The sequence below is a fragment of the Scyliorhinus canicula genome, chromosome 1 (genome assembly GCF_902713615.1).
Source record: "Scyliorhinus canicula chromosome 1, sScyCan1.1, whole genome shotgun sequence".
Classification (NCBI taxonomy): Eukaryota; Metazoa; Chordata; class Chondrichthyes; order Carcharhiniformes; family Scyliorhinidae; genus Scyliorhinus; species Scyliorhinus canicula.
This window is the reverse complement of record NC_052146.1, coordinates 275092501-275118813: the sequence shown is the minus strand read 5'-3', so window position 1 is coordinate 275118813 and position 26313 is coordinate 275092501. Positions and strand designations below refer to the sequence as shown.

At 45.9% G+C, this 26313-nt stretch overlaps 1 protein-coding gene across 1 annotated transcript in view; it reads right to left on the bottom strand.

Moving 5' to 3' along the window:
- Window positions 1–41: 41 nt before the first annotated feature.
- The window catches only part of LOC119974606 (tetratricopeptide repeat protein 7A-like), a 451074-nt gene continuing 424802 nt past the window's right edge, over window positions 42–26313 (bottom strand). The window contains exon 20 of the mRNA XM_038813643.1: window positions 42–360. Coding sequence (XP_038669571.1) covers window positions 139–360 — 222 coding nt within the window. The 3' untranslated portion in view covers window positions 42–138. The remainder of the gene's footprint in view (window positions 361–26313) is intronic.

Genomic DNA, 26313 nt, shown 5'->3' with positions numbered 1-26313 from the left:
CCCCCCCCCCCCCCCCCCCCCCCCCCCCCCCCCCCCCCCCCCACACACACACATCTGAATACTGCTCAATGAGTCAGCAAGTTAAATCTTGGGGAAGAAAAATGCAAGATATACTAAATGTGATCCACATGATTGATTTCAAAGCTCTCTCGGTATGACAGTGAATGGAACTATGGGACTGCTGGCCTCCAGCTCTAATGCAGTAAGAAAATATTCCACAGCTTCTTCATTTTTCCCTTGGCCTTGCACCACCTCCCCCAAACTGTTCCAGGCCTCGTGGGACGTTGGCTGAGCCTGAACAGCGTCTCTCAGGAACTTCTCCGCCAGGCTACTCCGGCCCATTTTGTGCAGTGTTCTTCCCTATAGTAGAATAAAACACAAAGATCAGTGCACCATTTGGAGGATTAAATCAATTTATGATGCAAAGTACAAGGACATGAAAAGCATGACTTAAAAAAATAAAGTACTTGCATTTATAAAGCCTCTTTCATGTCCTCAGGACATTTCAAATCACCCCACCGCTAATAAATTACATTTGAACGGTTGTGATAGGTAGGCAAATGGAGCAACTCATTTGTGCACACAGATTCCCACAAAGAGCAAGAAGATAAATCACCACCATGATATGAAAGCTAAAAACTGCAGGTTCTGGAGATCTGAAATAAAAACAGAGCTGGAAATACTGGGCCATTGTGGCAGCATCAGTGGAGGGAGAAATAAAGTTAACATTCCGAGTTCGAAGAAGTCACATTCAGCTGAACATGTTTCCTGTTTCCATCTCCACAGGTGTTGCCTGATGTGCTGAGGATTTCCAGCATTTTCTGAAGATAAGCGACCAGTTGTCCTGAGTTTGGTTGACAAAATCATGTTGACTGTGACAGCAGTGGAACATCATGGTCTTCCTTGAAAAACATGCGGTGGGGTCTCTTGCAATAAATTGAACAAGCAGGCAGGCAGTAGGAGGTACTGCAGAACACACAGGAGCAGAACATCTGGCTTCCCAGCTTAGTAACAACACAAAATACAGTGCTCTTGACTAACACAGCACAGACCATAGATTGATTCTGGAATTCAAAAATTTGTAAGACAAGTTCCAGACGGAGTACTTGGAAATCAGTGGTTAAAAAAAAAGCAGCATTACATACTGAATTTTGGGGGCAAGGGCTTGATGGTGGGCAGGAGACCACCCTGAGGTGGGTTGACACTTTAAATATTGTAATATGGCTGCAAGCCTTAATCATCAGCAAAATGATGGAAGGTGCTGGAAACAATGATGCAGCCTTAGTACAAATATGGAAAAAAGAGCTGAATTCCAGAGAGTGACTGCCAATGTCTGGCAGAATGTAGCACCGTCCCTCCATTTTAAGGTCAGAAGTGATCAGAAGCTTAACTGCACCAGCCACTTAATTACTGTGTCTACAAGAGCAGGAAAGAGGCTGGGAATTCCATAGTGAGTAACTCACCTCCTGACTCTAGAAACACTGTCCACCATCTGTAAGATGCACGATGTTGAACACCAACCAGGGCTTGATTGCCACCACATCCAGCATTCACTATTTTTACCACTGATGCACAGTGGTAGCCATGTGTACCATCTACAAGGTGCACTGCAACAACTCACCAAGGCTGTTTTGACAGCACCTACCAAACTCTGACCTCTACCACCTAGAAAGACAAGGGCAGCAGATGCATGGGAACAGCACCCGCAAATTCCCTTCAAAGCCACACACTAATATATCACCGTTCGTTCACTGTGGCAGGTTATAATCCTGGAACACCCTTCCCAGCAGCACTGTGGGTGTACCTACACCACATGGACTGCTGCGAGGCAAGAATCTAATAATTCAGAAGTACATAGAACATACAGTGCAGAAAGAGGCCATTTGGCCCATCGGGTCTGCACCGACCCACTTAAGCCCTCACTTCCATCCTATCCCTGTAACCCAATAACCTTCCTAACCTTTTGGTCACTAAGAGCAATTTATCTTGGCCAATCCACCCAACCTGCACGTCTTTGGGCTGTGGGAGGAAACCGGAGGACCTGGAGGAAGCCCATGCAGACACGGGGAGAACGTGCAGACTCCGCACAGACAGCGACCCAGCGGGGAATCGAACCTGGGACCCTGGCACTGTGAAGCCACCGTGCTATCCCCTTGTGCTACAGTGCTGCCCATAAATCTTTCTTATTATCACAAGTAGGCTTAAGTTAACACTGCAATGACGTTACTGTGAAAAGCCCCTAGTCGCCACACTCCAGCGCCTGTTCGGGTACACAGAGGGAGAATTCAGAATGTGCAATTCACCCAAGTCACCTTTCGGGACTTGGGGAGGAAACCGGAGCACCCGGAGGAAACCCACGCAGACACGGGGAGAATGTGCAGACTCGGCACAGACAGTAACCCAAGCCGGGAATCAAACCTGGGATCCTGACACTGTGAAGCAACAGTGCTAACCACTATGCAGCTGTGCCACCCAAGAAGCCAGCTCACCCGGACCGTCTCAAGGGTTATTAGGAATGGAGAACAAATGCTGCCCTAACCAGCATGCCCACATTCCGTTAACGAATAAATAAAAAAGCTGGCTTGATTGGCAACCCACCTGCCACCTCATATATTCACTCCCTCCACCTCCAGCAGAGGGAGGCTGCAGTGTGTACCACATAAAAAATGTACTGTAGCAACTCAACAAGGTTTCTTCAACAGCACTTTCCAAGCCTGCAACCTCTACTAGCTACAATAAGGGAAACAGGATATGGAAACACCGCCGCTTGCAAGCATCCCATCAAGTCACACACCATCCTGACTTCAAAGCTTATCGCCATTTATTCATCATCAAAATCCTGAAATTCCCTACCTAACGTCACAACAGGAGTACCTTCACCACGCAATGGTTTGAGAAGACAGCTCACAACGACATGCTCAAAGACAATTCAGGCTGGGCAATAAAAGCTGGCCTTGCCAGCAACACCCACAGAAACAAATAAAGAACACTGTAACAAATGAAAATATCTTATTCTAAGAAGTCGTAAAGACTTCTGGGTGATGGACTCAATCCAACATTCTTAGTCTCAAAAGAACAGCCTACAGTGATATGTGTGCATTTCTGAAATACAATGGTAATGCGTCACTATTTGGGCATGCGTAACCTGAGTTTATAGAGCAGTAATTCACCAGTGTAATTTCAAATCTGCAACCTTTTAAAGTTGAAGCATACGGTTTAGGCATTACTCTCTCTCTTTCTGTATGACCTTTTGCTAATACTCCTATTTACTCCTTTCTACTCGGGCTGGGATATTTCATCAACTAATGCTATGGAATTGTTGACTCTCCACATTTGGCAAAGCTACTAGCTTGGTGATAAGTCATGTTGCAAGTAACATCTGTGTGCTTAACTCCGTTTCTAGTAATTTAGCGTTTATTTACTTAGCTGCAATATCTGCTTTTTAAAATATATTACAACTCTTCTGCACCCTGCTGCTTTGCACCTCAAAAGAAAATAGGAACAGAGTCTGCATTCAGCCCCTTGAGCTGTTCTGCATTTAGTTCAAACATGGGAATGGTAGCATTGTAGTTACTGTGCTTCTGGACTGGTCATCCAGTGGCTCAGACTAAAGGTACGGGGCAGGATTTCAATACCAGTCAGGTTCATAGTGTTAAGTTCATGTTCAGGGCCTGACCCCACACAGTACTGGTAACACACTGTGCTGCTAGTTTAATTGAAAATCAGCTTAATTGGCCCAATGACGAGTTCGCCGTCCAATTAGCGGCAGCAGGCACAGGAAGGAGGTGGGAAACAGGAAGCAACAAGCCCGATTTAAAGGGCAAGCAGCAGCCATTGCTTCAACGGGCATTCAGCGCAATAATGGACAGGGGGGGTGCTGAGCAGAGGATAATGGATGGGGAGGACTGCATTGCCAGGGAAGCCCGTGGTTTTTCCGACACCTCACTGAAGGTGCTGACATTTACAGAGAAACATCCTGTTCCAGCCCATGGCACAGGAAGGCCTGCAAGGCTGACCAAGATGGCATGGCTGGAGATGGTTCACAAGGTCAGCAGCAGAGGAGTGGCGAGGACGATACATTTCAATCATTTGCTGAAGTCTGGAAAGGGGAGTCCAAAGATCGACCCGGATGGTGTGACCTCTGGTCAGCAGTCACCAGGGTGCAAAAGAAAGCAGCATCCTGGGGCCACATGGAGGTCTACTCGTGTTCTTGTGCTATGGCCGGTAGGAATGATGCACAATAGAACATCTAGTTCTTGACTAGTTCAACTAATTTATTATCAAAAAAGTGCACGGTAAAGATAACTGGAAGAAATATATTACAAACTACTAATACTAGTAAATTATCCTTGAGCTTCTGCAAGTATGACTATCCACTAACACGACAAACTCCCAACTCCTCGAGGTACAGAGTCACAAGGTAGACTACACTGCCACCTGCTGGTCAGAGGTCGTTTACAGCATCATATCCAAGTTAGCTTATGTATATCATTACAGGGTGCACAGCAGCCTTGATGACCCATAAGCCTGAGTGCTAATGGACAATTGGGCTATAGTAAAGACAACAACATCTTCTGCGAATGAAAAACTGGGAGTGGGAGAGTAAATTAGCAGAGGGTTTAGCACATGGCTAAATAGCTGGCTTTTAAAGCAGACCAAGGCAGGCCGGCAGCGCGGGTTCAATTCCCGTACCAGCCTCCCCGAACAGGCGCCGGAATGTGGCGACTAGGGGCTTTTCACAGTATCGTCACTTGAAGCCTACTTGTGACAATAAGCGATTTTCGTTTTTTCATTTTCATTTCCTAATGGCATTTTCCCTCACCTTGCAATTCAAACTGTAAAGCATTGCCCAGGAAAGAGAGAAGGCAAGTCTGGACAGGGGTTCCCCAGCCGACGTTGCTGTTGCTTGCACTTCAATGTGCCTCACATGGTACTGTAAAAAGTGGCACAAAGTGCACATCACATCAGGGCTGGAAGATTCAGTGGAAGGCTGAGTTGGCTGTGGTCAGTCCCCCTCGGAGGATGTAGGACAGGTGCAGCTCTATTCAGCAGGGTTGAGATACGAAGTATCGGGAGTCACGAAACAGCTGTCTCTACCTGGAGAAACTGAATCAGAATTACATGAGACTCTGCGTAGAAGTGGAATGAGAATTGAGGAGTCCATTCATCCCAAGTATTCCACAATGACTCAATGCTTTGAGTGCATGAACTCATCTGTTGAAAAAGTGGCCATTCTCATGGGAGCTACATGCAGCATCATTCAATGTGGATGCAGAAACAGTTGCCCCAACACGCAGAGGATGCATTATGTCGCTTTGACTGGTCTGTAGTACAAATGGCACAAATGAAGAGTGGATGGCATCTTGTGATTCGCTCGTGCGACCTCAATCACCATGAAAGAGTTGAGGAGGCGACAAGATGGTGATTGGGGGGGGGGGGGGGGGGGGGGTGGCTGTCCCTCACAGGGTATCATCATCCAGCTTCATGGCCCCTTTGGCAAAGGATGTGCCTGTGGGTTATGCCCTGTGACAGGGGCTGCCCCTGCAGTGACGCCAGTGAAGCAGCTTTGGAGATACGCTCCTAGCAGATCCATGATGAAGCTGACCGACATGGACATCTCAGTGGGTTTCCTCTGGGTGCTCTGATTTCCTCCCATAGTCCAAAGGTGCGCAGGTTAGGTGGGGTTACAGGGACAGGGCGATAAAGTGGGCCTAGGCTGGGTGCTCTTTCAGATAGTCGATGCAGACGCGGTGGGTCGAATGGCCTCCTTCTGCACTGTAGTAATTCTATGTCTATGACAGGCAAAATCAGTCTGCCTCGATTTTCAGCCACAGGGAGGCAACTTATCGGAGTGGTCGTGAGCGGAGTTCTCCGAATAAGTAATGACACTTTGTGGATGACTTGGATGTTGTAAATTATATCAAACTGTTATGCATTAAATCACAGGGAATATTGTTGTTCAAGTGCAGACTTTGGTGTTTCCATTTCAACATGATGAAAGCCAGAAGCATGGAAAATAAGGGCCAAACAGTGTGCTGAGAAGGAGTGCATTCAGTGCAGACTCTGGCGACTTGCATTGTTTGTGCCATTGGAAAGTTGTTGACTTCTGCTGCAAACTGAGGTTGTTCTCACTCAGATGATGGACCCTCTTCCCTCCAAATGTTGTGAAGACTGAGTCTCATAGCGGTCCAACATCTCTTCATCAGACTGGCCCTGGCACGCCTGTTATTCTGATGTGCTCCGCCTCTTAACCCTGACATGGCAGCATCTTCATACAGCAAGAGGACCACCCTCCACTTCTCGTCTTCCTCTTCCCAAGCAAAGAACTGTGCTATTCCACTTCTTCTCCCATCTCCAGTCCACACCTCTCTGGAGAGCTATAGAAGGAGGACTCAATAGATCACCACAATGAACGAGACCCTTAAGGGAGTGTATTGACAGGTGCTACTTGACCAGTCAATGCATCTGCACTTCCACCAGGAAGCCAGTGGTTTGCTCAAGGATGACCCTTACGCTCAGGTGGCATCGGTTAGTGTCTCTCAGCTTCTGTGGCAGTGATACACCAGAGTCACCAACCATCTCTACAAGTGATAACCTTGTCTGCCGACTACCATCCACAGATCTCAGATGATGTCATGAAAAACGGCAGAATCTGGGACTTCTGGAGGATGAAGGCCCTGTGATTGCTTCTAGGACAGTGTCTGTATCTGAATAAAGCTCTCGGTATGATCATATATCAGCTGAACATTTAAGAGTGGAATACTGTCCTATTGAGGAATATTTCTGGCTGGTCAGTCGATGCTGCAATGGCCATATGGATGCAATCAATAATCCCCTGCACTAAAGGACATCGAGCGGCAGAGGAAGATCACACTGTACTTTGAATTTGAGTGCCACGGGCAGCACGGTGGCGCAGTGGATAGCATTGCTGCATCACGGCGCCGAGGTCCCAGGTTCTATCCCGGCTCTGGGTCACTGACCGTGTGGAGTTTGCACATTCTCCCCGTGTTTGCGTAGGTTTCGCCTCCACAACCCAAAGATGTGCAGGCTAGGTGGATTGGTCATGCTAAGTTTCTACTTAATTGGAAAAAATGAATTGGGTACTCTAAAATAAAAAAAAAGAATTTGAGTGCCACTATCTGTCGGAAATTAATGTAATTCTTTGCCATTTCAAACAGAGCATAATTCCTTGTGATGCAATGAGTTGCCACCAATATTTGTTGCCCTTCCTTGGATGGAACAGGTTGCAAACAAAACAAGGCCACTGTGATGTTTCCAGCTACAGGAAGGCCATGGCAACAGTTCTTGTGAATTCTCGGATGTCCCTCAATGAGAGCAACCAGCTGTTCTGGGCAGGCACAGAGTTCTGCAGCACAGATGCTCTGACATATCCAGGCAGCTTCTGCTTTGGCGTTAGACCCCATGCTGAGGGTGTTGCCTCTGTTGACTTCCTCACCCTCATTTCTCACCCCTGCTCTCTGTTGCGTGGGGTCTGCCTCTGCTCTTGCAAAGGGCTGTGTGGTAGTCCCCACTAACTGTGTATTAGATGTAGTAACTGTATATTAGATATAGTACGGTAAGGTGCCTGTACTAGAGGTACAGGGGTAAATCCCTGCCTGCTGGCTCAGCCCAGTAGGCAGCGTATAAATGTGTGCCCTCACCAGAGCTGCTCCCATTCTGGTACCAGCTGCGGGAGGCCACACATCTCGGCTCAATAAATCCTCGATTATTCACTACTGTCGTCTTTGTAGTAATTGATAGTGCACAGGCTGCACATCATCGCTCGCCAATCCAATCTCCGAGTAGTTGAATCCCATTTCCTGTCATGCCCTTCTTTTCTTTGTCGTAGTGTTTTCATAAGCCTCTCGCTCATGAACCATGAGGTCTGTATGCAAAAGGATCGCACCATCTCCCATTGTCAAGTGTGAAGAGACATGACAGATAATTATTTTGATGCTGTACAACTGGTTGCCTGTGAATGGTGATTTCTCTGAGCCCTCCCTCTTTAATGGTGCCTTTTGCTGCCTTCCCACCTTTCTGACTCATTCCCTGCTGTGTTCGTGCCTCTTCCTACCTTTCATGGTTGAGAATGTGTCGATATGGTTAATAGCCTTAACTAGCTATTTATTCCGCTTACTTTGTAGCTTTTTAATCTCATGTTGGTTTTGTGTCAGGATATTGGCACACCAACCCGAGTGGAAGGTTTATGTGACTGTCCAACTTGCTCTGGCATTTAAGTAAAAATCCTGTCTCCAGAGTCAGGAGTTCAAATCCCATCTGGGCAGCATGTGGAACTTAAATTCATTTGGTTAAATAAATCTGGAATAAAAAAAGCTAGTGTGAGTAATGGTGACCATGAGAGTAGTGAATTAGCCTGAAAACCCATCTGTTTCACCAATGTACTTTAGGGTAGGAAATTTACACCCCTTACCAGGTCTGGCCTACATATGACTTCAGACCCAGGAGCAACATCAGGCAGACCTAAAAATGAGGTGTCAACCTGGTGAAGCTACAGCACAGGACTACTTGCATGTCAAACAGCATGAGGAGCAAGTGATAGACAGGGCTAAGCTGTCAACGAATCAGAACTAAGCTCTGTAGTCCTGCCACATCTAGCTGTGAATAGCTTTTAAAAATTAATTTACGTGATGGGGGCGTCGTTGGTTAGGGCAGCATTTATTTTCCATCCCTAGTTGCCCTTCATAAGTTGGAGGTGAGTTGGCTTCTTGAACCGCTGCTGTCCTTGAGGTGCCTGTGCACCCACTGTGATGCTAGGCAGGGCGTTCCAAGATCTTACTCCAGCGACATTGATGGAACAGTGATATATTTCCAAGTCAGGGTGGTGAGTGACTTGAAGGGGAACCTCCAGGTGGTGGGGTTCCCAGGAATCTACTGCTCGTCCTTTCAGATGGTAGTAGCCATGGGTTTGGAAGGTGCTGTCTAAGGAATCTTGGTGAGTTACTGCAGAGCATCTTGTAGATGGTATACACGGCTGCCACTGTTCTTTGGTGGTGGAGGGTTTGACTGTTTGTGGAAGGAGGAACAATCAAGTGGGCACCTCGGTCCTGGATGTTCTCGAGCTTCGAGTGTTGGTGGAGCTCCACTCATTCAGGCAAGTGCAGAGTATTCCTTACACTCCTGACTTGTGCCTGGTAGATGGTGGACGAGCTTTGGGGGGGTCAGGAGGTGAGTTACTTGCCATAGGATTCCTAGCCTTTGACCTGCCCTGTAAGCCACAGTTTTAATGTGGCTAGTCCAGTTCAGTTTCTGATCAATGATAACCCCCAGGATGTTGATGTGGGGGATTCAGCAATGGTAAAGCCATTAATCGTCATGGGGCGATGGTTAGATCCTGTCTTATAGGAGATGGTCATTGCCTGGCACTTGTGTGACGCGAATGTAACTTGCAACTTGTCAGTCTAAGCCTAGATATTGTCCAGGTCTTTCTGCATTTGGCCATGGACTGCTTCATTATCTGAGGAATTGTGAATGGTGCTGAATATTGTGCAGTCATCCGCAAACATCCCCACTTCTGACCTTATAATGGACTCCTCCATCACTCAGGATGGAGATATTTATGGAGCCTCCTCCTCCAGTGAGTTGTTTAATTGCCCACCACCTGTCACGGCTGGATGTGGCAGGACTGTAGCGCTGAGATTTGATGCGTTCATTGTAGAATCGCTTAACCCAATCATCTTTAGCTGTTTCATCAATGACCTTCCTTCCATCAAAAGGTCAGAAGTGGGAATGTTTGTAGATGACTGGACAATGTACCAGCCTCCCCGGACTTCTCGTACCAGCCTCCCCGGACAGGCGCCGGAATGTGGCGACTAGGGGCTTTTCACAGTAACTTCATTGAAGCCTACTCGTGACAATAAGCGATTTTCATTTCATGTTCAGCACCATTTGCGACTCCTCGGATACCAAAGCAGTTCTTGACCAAATACAGCAAGACCTGGACAATGTCCAGGCTTTCAATGCTGAATGTGAATATATCTGCACTGAGGTTTGGTGTCCAGAACTGAATGCAATACTCCAGACAGTGTCTGAAGAGGGCTCTGTCTGTACAATTTATGCATTACATTCACGCCTCCATTCCAACCTCCTTGAGCTAAAGGTCAACATTCTATTTGCCTTTTTGTACTTGTACTCTAGCTTTTAATGCTTTGTGCACTGGGCCATACATCAGTGAATCCCTTTGCTCCTCCACATTTTCTAGTTTCTTACCACAAAATAAATATTGAGATTTGTCTTTCACATATCCAGGGCGCGATTCTCCGAAGCACGGGCTGGAGAATCGCCGCAACAGTGCCACGCTGGCACGCGATTCTCCAAAGTGCGGAGAATCGGCTCCATTTGCGCCGGCGCGTTTGATGCGCGCCGGTCGCAGGCGGGGCCGCCGATTCTCTGGCCCGGATGGGCCGAGCGGCTGTCGCCATCCACACCTGGTTGCTGCCGGCGCGAAGGGTCGGGGAGCGGTCTTTGGGGGGCTCCGTCCCCCGGGGGGGGGGGGGGGGGGGGGGGGGGCCTCCGATGCGGTCTGGCCCACGATCGGGGCCGACCTATCGGCGGGCCGGCCTCCCCCCCCCGCGCCTACTTTGTTGTGCAGCCGGCCCCTGAGCCCCCACGCCATGTTCCATCGGGGCCGGCGGGCTGAAGAAGTCCCCCGCGCATGCACGGGTTGACGCGACCCAACTGCACATGCGCGGGTTGGCGTGACCCAACTGCACATGCGCGGGTTGGCGCGGCCCATGCGCGGCACCCATTTGGTGCTGGGAAGGGAGGCTGGAGCGGCGTGAACCGCTCCAGCACTGTGCTGGCCTCCTGTGGGGGCCAGAATCGGCAGTCCCCGCGCCCGTTTTGTGCCGTCGTGAAACGCGGCGGCGTTCACTAACAGCGCAAACACTCTGTCTCCATTTCGGAGAATCGCGCCCCAATATGAAGGACCTCAGACTTCTCCATTTCAAATTCTATTGGTGATAGTTTTGGCCACAAATTTCAACTTTCTAGATCCCTTTATGATTTTTGTCTCCTATCCACACAACGTACTGTGGCTCCAAACTTAGTGTCACCTGCAGACTTGGAAATACATATCTCTAGTCCCTCATCCAATATAAAAATATCCTACTACATTTAAGGTATAGTTTATTCCATATTAAGCTACCTAGCATTCAGTTAGTTAAGTTAGACAAGTTCACCATGTTCCTTCATAAGATGTTTTTCTGTTCCACAAACCTCAAGCTACCTTTAATGGTTCTTGTGCAGCTCGGGTGAACATAAAGCAAATTTCCCTGTTTTCTGAGGGTGACCTTTCGGAAGGTTAGTTTATTCCAACAGGACCTTCCCAGCAATTAGCCTCAGAGATACGGCAGCTTGCTTTAGGCTTTCCGCCTCTGTTTGAGACTTATGTTAGGGGCTGGTGGTATTTTTAAAAATAAATTTAGAGTACCCAATTATTTATTTCCAATTAAGAGGCAATTTAGCATGGCCAATCCACCTAACCTGCACATCATTGGGTTGTGGGGTTGAAACCCATGCAGACCGGGGAGAATGTGCAAAATCAAGGGGCTAGTGATATTAATATGGCATTTTGCCAAAGCTAAAGGCTATTAAAATACATTCTTGCATTAAGATAAAAAAGTTTTAAGCTGCCGAATGTAACACTTTTCAGTGCCAGCAACCAATGGCAACAATCATTACGTTAGATGTAAGGTGAAGGATTTTTAATTTGCTCTCACATTAGGCTTCAGTTTAAAACCTTGGAATAGTAGGTTCCATTTCCCATAAAATCCATTTCTTGTGGTTTCTCTGAATTTTGTTGCTAATTATTACAAAGGGATAATTTGTTGCTATGGCCCCAAACCTGCTAAGACCCGTGTTGAGACAACCCACATACATTCCATGTAGGGCCCCCAGAACCGAACAGAAAGACAGAAGAGCTACTTCATCCCATCAGTCAGGGCTGGGTTTAACCTAGGTCGCATGAGTAAAAGGATAATCCACTTCTCCAGCCACACAGCAAAAGTGCTCACTAAACTACTGAAGCCCTGGGTTACAATCAATGCCATTTGGATCAAGTATCGATTTGAACTTTACTTCCATAACCTGGACAGGATTTTAAAAACATATCAGGGTAGAGTTTCCACTTTGGGTGTCATCAGCAAGGCCATGAAATGCTCAAGAATGTACATAATAGCTCGATCTTTGTTTAGTAATAAATGCTCAAAAATGCTATGGCAACAGCAGCTTAGCTTCAAGCTGCTGGCTTTGTGAGGAGAAAACAAGATTACAGAAACATTCTTAAATGAAAACATCCAGTTCAGGCAATGCAGGTAAAATGGAAATCATTACATGGGTTAACTTTTTTATCCTGACTTTACCTCTTCTCCCTTGCCTTCAACTATCAAAATGGCATCTCAGTTTAGAGTCAGTTAAACCTCAAACCATTCAAGCACAGCCAAGTCTGAATAGGAGCCAAGGCTGGGTTGAACTTTGGAAGCATAGGAATGCAACATTCTTGCCAGCTAATCCCCCCACCCAAACTACGAATAACAGTACGTCATATCCAATAAACAAAACATAGCCAAGGTTCTAGCACTAGAAACAGAGACGTCTTTTGAGAAACGCAGGGTCTTACGTTAGAAGCCATAGTGAATGGAACAAAGCATTTTAAAAGAAAAGAATTCTGAAAGTAAATCACTGAATTTCATTGGCATTTGGGAGGCCTGTAAAACTGCACAATCTAACTAGTTCTTACTGTTTAAATTCTAAAGCACTGGACAAAGAAAGTAAGAAAATAAGCCAAAAATAGGAACAGAAAATGCTGTAATTACACAAGTCATTCAGGTCCAAAAGAGGAAATAGGTTAACATTTCAGAATGTGCTTCCAGTTTAACTGCAAAACATTGCAGCGAGAGTGCTTTAGAGAAATATGCATTCGAGTTTAGGTGGGATGTGGTTGTGCAGATGGCTGACAGTATGTAGTCAATGTGAACAACAATTACAATTACTCTTGTACTTATTTTCATATTCCCAATCAATTTTAATGTGTTTCAATTAGTTTGTCTGTCCCCCAACATATTAAGAAACTCATTCTAGGGAAATAACAGGCATCCTAACATTGCTTCTAACTGTAGCTGAGCCTCAGTTTACATTTGCTTGCAATGCTGCCCACTCATTTGAAACACAATTCATCTTTATCTATTTGACATTAATTAAATGCCAGTTGTTGCAAACTGCTGCTTTATTTTTTTTGTTCATTTTTCCACAAATACATTTTCTTTTATGCAATTTTCCTTTTGGTGAATGCTTCCCAACTGCGGTTCACCTGGGTAAACAACATTGCTCCGGAGGGCTAGTGAAAGGCTGCTCTCCCACGAATGTTAATATTCCCAATGCTTCATACCAGAAGCTGTGGACCACCAGGAATGGACCCCTCCTTTTTGATTTTATCACCCCTAATGTTGTGGAACTTGTTTACTGTTAACTGGATACTAAATGATTCCAAGTGGGGTAAGTATTTTGTAGCAACTACACTCCAATGTATTTAATTCTTCTTACTTTTAAGTTAGAAAGTTTGAGAAGAAAAGCAGATAGTCATTACAACAGCAACTTGGGTATTATTCGGACATTACAACCTCTATAGTTGCCTCTGCTTTCATGAGACATGACTCAGATTGAGATTGAGAATGAAACAGACTGAAACTATGTTCAGGCTAGCACTACGGGAGCGATTCTCCCAAAGGGAACAACGTTTAGCCGCGTGTTTCCCGGCGCCCGCAGTGCTGAGAAACACATAGCTATTCAATGCGACTCGCATTGTATAAGGGGCCTGAAAGGGAAACACACAGCCGCTTTGTACCGTGGGGAGTTCCGCCCACTAGAACTCCTCATTGTAGTGAGAGATCGGGATGACATTTAAAAATGGTATCCTGTTCTCTGAGGCCCCAAAACTATCCCCGACCCCGACCTCCACCACAAGCCTTTGTTAACATGTACTAGATGCTGTGGTATGAGGAGGCAAGAGTTCAGCTCCTTTTTCACCAACACACCTTTAATGGTTCAAACTCACTCTGCACAGAACTCTACAGATCATCACAAGCTCCAGAATCCACCTGAAGCCCCTTTACATATCAGTGTCAATCATTGAACACTTAACATAAATGAGACAATCATTGAACACTTAACATAAACGAGACAACTAATTGCAATGTCTCTTAACCCATTACTTAACAGACTTAACTATGGGAGGGCCTCCGGCGAGATCACGTTGGAGCTCACAAGGCGTGGCGAGCCAGGTAGATCCCAGGAGCGAGGTCTCCCGCCTTTCATTGGCTACGCTGCTCCGAGCTGCTTTTCCGGCGTTGCATGACCATTGGACTGCGCCCTCTGTCAAAGCAGTGACACAGAGGCTAGGTATTCTAACATTGCTAGAAAATAATTAAAGAGAGAAACGGAGGCAATGTTTACCATCCCAGAGGAAATGGCCATTGTACAATGTGTCCTATATGATCTCTGTTTGTGCTAAGGATCTGTTCCTGATATTGTATGAGGACCAAGGGCAATTACTGTTAACACACAGAGGTAAGTGGCAGTAGGAATGGAGCACGAGATTGGCAAAGTGCCAGAATGTTAAAACTGAGCTATAATGGAAATAAGGTCAACTTTCCAGCGTATAAATTCTGGGATGGGAATAAACTTACACTAAGTGCCAAATGATGATTCAAGCTAATTATGGGTGGAGATAGAAAAGAGGAAAAGGGGACTTTGCATCAATAGAAACTTAATGAAAGGAGAAAAGGTCCAACAGTTCTAGGATCAGAACAGATCTTGAGACAGTGCTTTGTATGAACATCATTAATGTTTCCTTTGTAAATAAATAAATAATTAAAAAGATACAAGTTCTGTGACAGCAAGGTGGAGAACTAAAATAGCAAACAACCGGTAACTTGGGTTTGTGTTTGCTTGAGCGGAGGTATAGAGTATAGAGTATAGAGAAATACAGCACAGAACAGGCCCTTCGGCCCACGATGTTGCACCAAACTTTTGTCCTAGGTTAATCATAGAATTTTGGACAATTTTTCATGGCCAATCCACCCAACCTGCACATCTTTGGACTGTGGGAGGAAACCGGAGCACCCGGAGGAAACCCACGCAGTCACGGGGAGGATGTGCAGACTCCACACAGACAGTGACCCAAGTCGAAATCGAACTTGGGACCCTGGAGCTGTGAAGCAGTTGTGCTATCCACAATGCTACCGTGCTGCCCTTAAGAAGTTAACCTACACTCCATTATTCTACCCTAATCCAAGTACCTATCCAATAGCCGCTTGAAGGTCCCTAACTTTTCCGACTCAACTACTACCACAGGCAGTGCATTCCATGCCCCCACTACTCTCTGGGTAAAGAACCTACCTCTGACATCCCCTCTATATCTTCCACCATTTATCTTAAATTTATGTCCCCTTGTAATGGTGTGTTTCACCCGGGGAAAAAGTCTCTGACTGTCTACTCTATCTATTCCCCTGATCATCTTATAAACCTCTATCAAGTCGCCCCTCATCCTTCTCCGTTCTAATGAGAAAAGGCCTAGCACCCTCAACCTTTCCTCGTATGACCTACTCTCCATTCCAGGCAACATCCTGGTAAATCTCCTTTGCACCTTTTCCAAAGCTTCCACATCCTTCCTAAAATGAGGTGACCAGAACTGCACACAGTACTCCAAATGTGGCCTGACCAAGGTTTTGTACAGCTGCATCATCACGTCACGGCTCTTAAATTCAATCCCTCTGCTAATGAACGCTAGCACACCATAGGCCTTCTTCACAGCTCTATCCACTTGAGTGGCAACTTTCAAAGAACTATGAACATAGACCGCAAGATCTCTCTGCTCCTCCACATTGCCAAGAACCCTACCATTAACCCTGTATTCCGCATTCATATTTGTCCTTCCAAAATGGACAACCTCACACTTAGAACATAGAACATAGAACAGTACAGCACACAACAGGCCCTTCGGCCCTCAATGTTGTGCCGAGCCATGATCACCCTACTCAAACCCACGTATCCACCCTATACCCGTAACCCAACAACCTCCCCCTTAACCCTACTTTTATTAGGACACTACGGGCAATTTAGCATGGCCAATCCACCTAACCCGCACATCTTTGGACTGTGGGAGGAAACCAGAGCACCCGGAGGAAACCCACGCACACAGGGGGAGGACGTGCAGACTCCACACAGACAGTGACCCAGCCGGGAATCGAACCTGGGACCCTGGAGCTGTGAAGCATTTATGCTAACCATCATGCTACCCTGCTGCCCCTAATCCTTGTCAGGGTTAAACTCCATCTGCCACTTCTCAGCCCAGCTCTGCATTCTATCTATGTCTCTTTGAAGCCGACAACAGCCCTCCTCACTATCCACAACTCCACCAATCTTCGTATCATCTGCAAATTTACTGACCCACCCTTCAACTCCCTCATCCAAGTCGTTAATGAAAATCACAAACAGCAGAGGACCCAGAACTGATCCCTGCGGTACGCCACTGATAACTGGGCTCCAGGCTGAATATTTACCATCCACCACCACTCTCTGTCTTCTATCGGTTAGCCAGTTTGTTATCCAACTGGCCAAATTTCCCACTATCCCATGCCTCCTTACTTTATGCATAAGCCTACCATGGGGAACCTTATCAAATGCCTTACTAAAATCCATGTACACTACATCCACTGCTTTACCTTCATCCACATGCTTGGTCACCTCCTCAAAGAATTCAATAAGACTTGTAAGGCAAGACCTACCCCTCACAAATCCGTGCTGACTATCCCTAATCAAGCAATGCCTTTCCAGATGCTCAGAAATCCTATCCCTCAGTACCCTTTCCATTACTTTGCCTACCACCGAAGTAAGACTAACTGGCCTGTAATTCCCAGGGTTATCCCTATTCCCTTTTTTGAACAGGGGCACGACATTCGCCACTCTCCAATCCTCTGGTACCACCCCTGTTGACAGCGAGGACGAAAAGATCATTGCCAACGGCTCTGCAATTTCATTTCTTGCTTCCCATAGAATCCTTGGATATATCCCGTCAGGCCCGGGGGACTTGTCTATCCTCAAGTTTTTCAAAACGCGCAACACATCTTCCTTCCTGACAAGTATCTCCTCAAGCTTATCAGTCTGCTTCACGCTGTCCTCTCCAACAATATGGCCCCTCTCGTTTGTAAATACTGAAGAAAAATACTTGTTCAAGACCTCTCCTATCTCTTCAGACTCAATACACAATCTCCCGCTACTGTCCTTAATCGGACCTACCCTCGCTCTAGTCATTCTCATATTTCTCACATATGTGTAAAAGGCCTTGGGGTTTTCCTTTATCCTACCCGCCAAAGATTTTTCATGCCCTCTCTTAGCTCTCCTAATCCCTTTCTTCAGTTCCCTCCTGGCTATCTTGTATCCCTCCAGCGCCCTGTCTGAACCTTGTTTCTTCAGCCTTACATAAGTCTCCATACATAAGCGGTCACCCAATCTCCCCATGTAGACCAGACCACATGGCGAGCAGTGGATGCAGTAGACTAAATTGAAAGAAGTACAAGTAAATCACTGCTTCACCTGGAAGGAGTGTTTGTGGCTTTGGGTGGTGAGGAGAGAGAAGGTGAAAGGGCAGCTGTATGATTGTACGGGAAGGGGACAAGATGTTGGGGATGATTGAGGAGCAGACCAGGTTATCATGGAGGGATTGATCTATTTAGAATACTGACAGGGAAGGGGAGGAAAGACTTGGTGGTGGCATCATGCTGGAGGTGGGTGATGGAAATAATGTAGGATGATCCTTTTATGTGGAGGTTGGTGGAGTGAAAAGTGATGTCAAGGTGAATCTTATCACGATTCCGAGAATGAGAGGGAGGGCTGAGAGCAGAAGTGTGGGAAATGGGCAGGCATAGTGGAGGGCCTTGCCAACCACATTTGGGGACTGGAACGCTCGGTTGAGGAAAAAGGCCTATCAGAAGCGCAGTTGCTGAAGTTTGCATCATCAGAACAGGCACGACAAAGAAACTGGGAGAATGGAATTGATTCCTACAGGAGGCAGGTTGTGAGGAAGTGTAGCTGAGATAGCTGTGCGAGTGAAAGCAAAGTTCAATACTGGGTTTCTAAAATTGGAAAAGAGAAACTGAACAATCTCTTAGTTTTAGTTTGCAAACCCTAACAATACTGCAGTTAACTGAATGCAGTAAAATGTGACATTATGGGACATTCTATTGACCTGATATTGGCAGGGAAATTGGATTGGTACTTTATCTGAAGTAGTTTCCTGAAATTATGACTGTTGTATTTGAATAATAGCTATATGGATAATGATAATTTCTCAACCACATTTTATAATGTGGCTTGAAGAATTGAAGGGCATTGTTACTCTTTTAATGACACATTTCTGCTGCAGTGTTCCAGTGAATCTCAACGCAAGCTCGAGGAACAGCACCTCATCTTCCGATTAGGTATTTTACAGTCTTCTGGACTCAACATTGAGTTCAACAATTTCAGGCCATGAACTCCTTCCCCCACTGTGATTCTGCTTTTGTGCCTTCAGACAGAGCTGTTTATTAATCTGCCATTCACACTTACTCTGGACAAATGCTTTGTTTCTTTCATATGATCATTACCACTCCCTTTGCCTTTTGCTCTTTGTCATTTCATCTCTCCTGCCCTCTACCCAATCCCAGAATTTTCCTTTTGTTCTCCCCCCCCCCCCACTTCAATGGCATAAAAGCCATCACATTTGTCCTTCATTCTGCACTGGAGAAGATTCATATTCGACTTGAAACGTTAACTCTGCTTCTCTCTCCACAGATACTACCAGACCTGCTGAGTATTTCCAGCACTTTGTTTTTATTGCAGATCTGCAGCATCCGCTGTATTTTGCTTTTATTGAACTCTGTCTCCTAGACTGTCCTCTATGAGGTGGTGCACATTAATGTCCTCCATCGTGGAATCTGCTAAATATATTCATTTTTTTTTAAGGAGGGAACTAACTAACTGATCTCCAAGAAAACAAAAGTCTGGAAAAGTCCCCTCGGATACTGCAGGTAATAAAGTAAAACTCCAGGACTGTATCTTTCAAACTTTATTGCCTGCGACTCATTTTTACCAACCGGCCATCCTTTGGGATCCACGCCGGTCGACCTTTGTGACCCACTCCGGCTGACCTTCGCGACCCACTCCGGCTGACCTTCGCGACCCACCATTTTCACTTACCTTTAATGTGATAGGTGAGCCTGCCTGATCCTCACGATCTCACTTGCTTTGTTATTCAATGTTACATTTCTGATAATGACTTCAGCTGATGATTTAAGATCTCACTGCATCCGTTGAAAAGAATAAAGAGGTTTGTCCTCAAACTCTCCATCGTCTTCAAATATCTTTGAAGCTTTGAGGATTTTAAATTGCCAGTGCTTCCCTGCATATATCACACGTGAACTTTGAATCTTGATTTGCAGTGGCAAAATTAATAACCCACACCTCAAGTAATCATCTCCATGCTGCTGTGTTCCTTGTTTTCAGCTTCTTCTTAATGGGTTATTCACCAGAGGCCGTGGAGTTCACACCAGCACTGCTGGCAGCTGCAAAATAGAGGAATCTCTCTCATGCCCAGAACACGTGACGTCAGCATGACCTGCTCTCTGCCGCCACCTCTGGTGGGAGGACTCCGTCGTTTGCTGAAACAACTGGACTTGGACAGCACACTGACTTCGGGAGGGGGTGGTCCACCCCGCTCGGCCCCGGGCCTGCGCACTGCTTGATCCTGCATGGATGCCTGGGATGGCCGGCAATCTCAAAAGTCCTTCGTGGCCGTCATTTTTAAAAGCCAGTCGCAGGCGTTGGGCTTTCCTCCTGTGATCAGGAACACCAGGGCCAATTGCACCGCAACCCTCCTGAAACCCACCCGCGATAGAATATCTGTTCAACTTTAGCAACGTACATTATTCAACTCAGTAGCTCCAGTTGAGAGGTGGTGTACTCATGGCCCAGCAACACAACAATCATCTATCTCTCGTGATATCTGATATTCTATCTTTCCTTATCGCTATACTCTTCATTCTCATTGCTGAACAAATATTATGCAGCTATTTATTTGTTTGCAGGGGTTATGTTCACGCCAAGAGTCCATTCTTGTTTTTAAAAAATATTTTTATTCTCCTCCTTTTTCATATTTTCTCCCAAATTTACACCCACCAACAATAAACAATAATCAGCAACACATATGTCAATCCCCATAACAATAACAACGGTTCCATCCTCCCACCAACCCCCAAACATCAGCCCGCATGTTTACAGAAACAAATGACAAAGAGGAATTAGGGATTACCCATAGTCACCCTTAATACACACAGGCCCCCTCCCACCCAACCCTCCCACCAACCCCCCCCCCCCCCCCCCAACTAATGGTCGATGTTATCCAGTTCTTGACAGTGCATAATCAATGGGGCTGGTTTAGCTCACAAGGGGCTGGTTTAGCTCACAAGGCTAAATCGCTGGCTTATAAAGCAGACCAAGCAGGCCAGCAGCACGGTTCGATTCCCGTACCAGCCTCCCCGGACAGGCGCCGGAATGTGGCGACTAGGGGCTTTTCACAGTAACTTCATTGAAGCCTACTCGTGACAATAAGCGATTTTCATTTTCATTTTCATTTCATTTCATTTCAATAATGCCCATTACTTGTAGAACCCCTCCGTCCTTCCCCTCAGTTCAAACTTAACTTTCTCAAGAGTCAAGAATTCCAACAGGTCGCTCGCCACGCCAGGGCACAGGGTGGAGAGGCTGCTCTCCATCCCAACAGGATCCGCCTTCGGGCGATCAATGAGGTGAAGGCTACGATATCTGCCTCCGCACCCGTTTCCAACCCTGGCTGGTCCGACACCCCGAATATGGCCTCCCGGGGACCCGGGTCCAGTTTCACATGCACCACCTTGGAAATTACCCTAAAAACCTCCTTCCAGTAATCCTCTAGCTTTGGACAGGACCAAAACATATGAACATGGTTAGCGGGGGACCCCCCCCCCACAATGTCACACACATCTTCTACTCCTTCCAAAATCGGCTCATCCTCGCCCTCGTGAGGTGTGCTCTGTATACCACCTTCAGCTGTATCAGCCCCAACCTCGCACATGAGATGGAGGCATTCTCACTGGCGCACCTCACACCAGACCCCCTCCTCTATGACCTCTCGCATCTCTTCCTCCCACTTTGCTTTGATCACTTCCAGTGGTGCCTTATCCTCTTCCAAAATAGCTCTGTACACCGCTGACACTGTCCCCTTCTCCAGTCCCCTTGTCGTCAGCACATCCTCCAGCAATGTGGAGGCCGGTTAAGAGTCCATTCTTCTAATGATAATTCTGATGATAGACCCCGATGAACAATTTTCCAACTATTGGAAAAAATCTTTACCCTCTCAAAATCCTTTGGTGATTTTGAAAACCTTTATTAGCTCTCTCTTTCCCAGTGAGAAAAGTTCACATTTTTCAAGTCACAAGAGACCAGTGGAATGTGAAAGGCCAGAGGTGTATGGAGTTTAGCCTCAGTGGGGTGATTGGGACCCAAGTATTTAGGGATTCATTTTACTGCACTGTAATTCAATCTGTTTTTAATTTACTTCATTTTGTTCTTCAATAAGAGGAACATTTTAAGGGCTTTTTATTCAGTGCCTTAAATATAAGCTGCCTTGAAGTGGGAATAGGTAACACATTGGTTACAAAACAGATGTGAATGGCTGCAATAAGACAGCCTTTTTTAATAAGAATATAGGAAAGAGAAAGAGGCCATTCAGCCCCTCAGACCTGCTCCACTATTCAATAAGATCCTGATTGATTTCCAAGTTCAGCAACACATTCCCACACTATCTCCACATTCCTTGCTTCCCATTCTATCCAAAAATCTGTCAAATTCCGACTGAATATGCTCAACAACTGAAAACCCACATCATTCTGTGACACAGAACTCCTTTGCAACCTTTGAATACAGAACGTTTTGCTCATCTCAGTCCTAAATGTTGAACCCATTACTCTGAGGATGTGACCATAGCTCCCAGGCCAGTGGAATCTAACCTATTAAGCCCATTAAGAATTTTAAATATTTCAAGTAGATCACCTCTCATTCTTCTAAATTCCAAGGAATACAGGTCCATCTCTCAACCTCTCCTACTAGCACAATCCCCCAAGAAATCACCCCCATTTAAAAAAATTGATTTACTTATTGTTTATCTCTGTTTATTTAGCATTCTGTCCCTGACATGCAATCATTTGCAAATATACCTTGTTAGTTTACTCTCTAAAAATTCAATTCACAACCAAACATTCCGTAGGAACAATGGACAAGTCTGCCTACGAGAGGGACACACTGTGGCCTGAAGAAGCAACCTTATCACTGCTTAATGCTACTTCAACCTACACACAGGATAATATTTTCTAGCCATTCACGCTGGCGGAATCTTATAGTCCTGGCGATGGCGCACACCCGCCGCTGGTTTCGTGGCAGTGAGGGGTGTGTCCCCCTTGACAACGCCAGGACCAGAAGATCCCGCCACCAGCTGCTGCCGAGCCACTCTCCACCGCTGCAGAACACGCTACGGGGGGGGGGGGGGGGATCCCGCCCAGTGGCTCGCCTGGGTTTTTTTGTAAACTGATATATTTGTTTCATAAATTCCTAAACTGTTAAAATTGCTATGTTATTACAGCTTATTGTTTTTGTGATAGCAAGAGAATTATGTCGCAGTACTGAAATTGGAGTCGATGTTTTCCCGTCGGGCTCCACCCGCCCACCCGACCTTTTAGCCGGGATGGGCAAAAGGAGAGAGAGTTCAAACATGACCAGGTATTAGGCACATGCCCAGCCAGAGTTGGCAACCCTGGCTATTATGGGTCCTCACTGTATCCTAGGGAAGCATCAGAATGCGTCAGAAAATGAGTCTATGGAGCAAAGGGTCACTGTGTTTGAGCATTGAGTGACCACATTCTGTAGCATCAGACGGATGTGAAATGTCTGGGTCATATTCTTCAGAATGTGATCACATAAGAGGTGGTGCTGGATAGTTTAGGAACGTTAGGGAGAATAGGTGACCCTTTGCAGAGGCAGCAAAGGGGGAACAGGAGTGCACAGGACCCCTCAACTGGAACTACTCAACTGAAACATAATAGTGTACAAATTTGAAACATAGATCAAAAATCCACATAATGGGAAATATTCACTGTTGTCAATGGTGTGTCAGTTAACCTTTTTCATCATGTACACTTCAACCTAGGATTAAGGTCATTCCCGATATGATGTCCATTGAGTAAACAAGAATAACATTTTTGATGCTGGGAGATACTGATCCCTTTAATAACCAGGTTACCATTCATACACAGGTTTGTAGCACTTCAACTCCTTGTTGATTTCCCTTTGTTATTGAACACAGGTGTATCTTACACGTATAGAGTCACCTGTTTGCCTTCTAACATGCCTGTGGATTCCAATTGCACTCCTTTTCAGTGTGGGCAAAGATGTGTCTGATTTTGTTGTGACTGCCCAGTCTTTCTACCTTGCCGTTTGTTCCTAGTTGTTGGAAGGAAACAATACCAGTATTTGAGATCATTTCCAGGTATTTCTTTCTCGTGCATTTTTCTCCCAGTTTGTGGTGGACATGCCACATTTCCTGAGGTTTGCCTTCAATGAGTCCTTGAAATGTAATCTTCACCTACCTTGCAGGTGGTACCCAATTCAGTTATGAGTACATGATGGCCTTAGTGATTTTATTGTGAGTCGTAGATACTATAAGTCCACTCCATCTGAGCTGAGTTCTTTCCTGTGGCCCGGAGACATCATTTGCAACTTCCAGAACTGTTGGTCTGAAGGCTGACCATGCAACTTCAATATCATCACGTGTTTTCATTGGATGATAACTGTTCAAGTTTGAGCCTGAATTATTCGCACCACTGCAAATGTTAGCTTCTGCCACTGTGTCACCGTGCCATTCCATAATATCTTTCATGTTGCGCTGCCAGTGATTATAAACTCAATCTAGTGCCATTGTCTCAATCTTGGCTGCATCCATGTGTTTTTGTACTTTCCCTTCTATCTAAAGATTGATGTTGTCCCAGTGGTCCAAAGACTCAGGAGAAGCATACCACTGCTCTTACATTTTTCCACATCTTGATTCCCCAGGAAACTGCCCCAAGTCTAATAGGATCCTACCCTTGCCTTGAAGTACCCCATCATAATGAACTTGTCCTCCTGTGAAGCATTTGCAATAGCTTTGTACAGGTCATCATAGAATGTGTCTATTATATTCTCAGTTATTGTTGGAGCGTATGCACTGATAATTATCACACACTTGTTGCTCACAAGTAGGCATAGAGTCGTGAGGCGATCATTCATGCTCTTCGGGCAAGCATTTAAACTTTTAGCGATGTCAGACTTGATAGCAACGCTGACACCTGCCTCTGGCCCACACTCTCCTATCCAGAAGAATGTGTGGCCTGCCGGTAGCTCATTCAGCTCCTCTATTCACTGAAAGCTGCAATGTCAATATTGCTCTCTGCCAATGAGAGCTGTTTTGTGCTGGAGTCAGGAACTGTTGTCTTTATCAAGTACGTTCCACGAATCTAGGTAGAGTTCACATTCCCATGGTTGATTGCAGCGGATGATCTCTGGCCCCCGCGCCGAAGACCTTTCCAGCTGTCCACATCGCTGTGCTGCGATGCGTTCAGTACCAGTAAGGGAATACCATTTCCTCAGCTACATCCGTTAGAGTAGCTTTTTTAATGCACTTGAAAAAGGGTGGTTGGAGATGGGACATTCTCCCTCACATGTGGGCATTGGCCTGCATGCTACACTCTTCTGGTTTGGCAATTGAACCAACAAAGTTACAGGGGTGTGGCTGCTGCCCCGCACAAGTGCAGCCAGAGGTGTGAACTGGGTGAGTGTCGAGAACCAGTGCAATGGTTCATCCAGTTCTGAAGTCGGATGTGGCTGACTCTTGCGTAAGGAACCACCTCTGACACACACCCCATACCCCTTTAACTACAGTAAGACTAAAATGATGGTAGGAAGTTGCAGACTTTTAAATCAACATACTTACGTGGCAACTTCTATTAATTCAATCTTTTTTTTTCATTTTTTAAAAAAAGGTGTAATTTAACATGGCCAATTGGGTTGTGGGAGTGAGACCCACGCAGACAAGGGGAGAATGTGCGAACTCCACACAGTCAGTGACCCAGAGCCGGGATCGAACCCGGGTCCTTGGCGCCGTGAGGCAGCAGAGCTAACCACTACACCACGCTAGTAATCATAAACGTAATGTGTTTTCATCACAGCTACCAAACAGTGTCCTATTTCAACAGGCAATACAGAAAAATCACTGATCTCTAAATTACAGTTCAAATTGCCCCCTCAGGGCAGAATGCTTTAGGATAACAAGTAATCCTGAACTGTGGCACATTGCTCCACAGACCATGTCACTGTTGATGCCCTGTGCCACGCAGGCGGAGGATGTTATAATTTGTACCTTTCTTCACAACGTTCGAGACCAGAAAGCCTGTGAATTGAACTACAGATCAAAATTCATTACTGAGTATGGATCAGCAATTCCTCTTCAAAACAACAATTTAGAGATTACTATTGCACTTACAGAGGCTGAAGGGCAAAATAAGCACTGAACCACAGGAGAGATTAGGAAGTGACAAAAAGCATAAACAGCTTGTAGGGTTTGAGCAGGATCTTTTTTATAAATTTTTTTGTTAAAGTTTTCCCATTTTATGCAAAATTCCAAAAAATACAAACAATAACCCTTCACAACGCAAACAACGAGAACCCTAAAAACGACCCTTCAATCCAAGGAACAAGACCATCCCCCCCCACATGTATTAGCCCCTACCCCCCCCCCACCTTCTTATACCCTCTCTTTCCGCCCCCTTTAACAGCTCACAATGAGCAACTTTCTGAAATACAGTTAAACGGCTGCCACCTCCACTAGAGCCCTTCTATCAACCCCCTCACGGTGTATTTGACTTGCTCAAGGTGCCCTAACTGAGTCGTAGCTCTTGACGGCGTTGCTAGCCTCCAGCCCATCGGGAGGTGCCTCCATGTCACCAATGAAGCGAAAGCAAGAACATCTGCACCTGCACCCGTCCACAGCTTTGAAGCTGCAAAAATAGCCACCAAAGGGCAGGACTCCAACTCAATACTTAAGATCACCGACATGGCGTTAAAAAATGACTGCCACAAATCCACCAACTTGGAAAAGGACTGGTACATATGTGTATGGTGTGTGGGCCTTCTCGAACA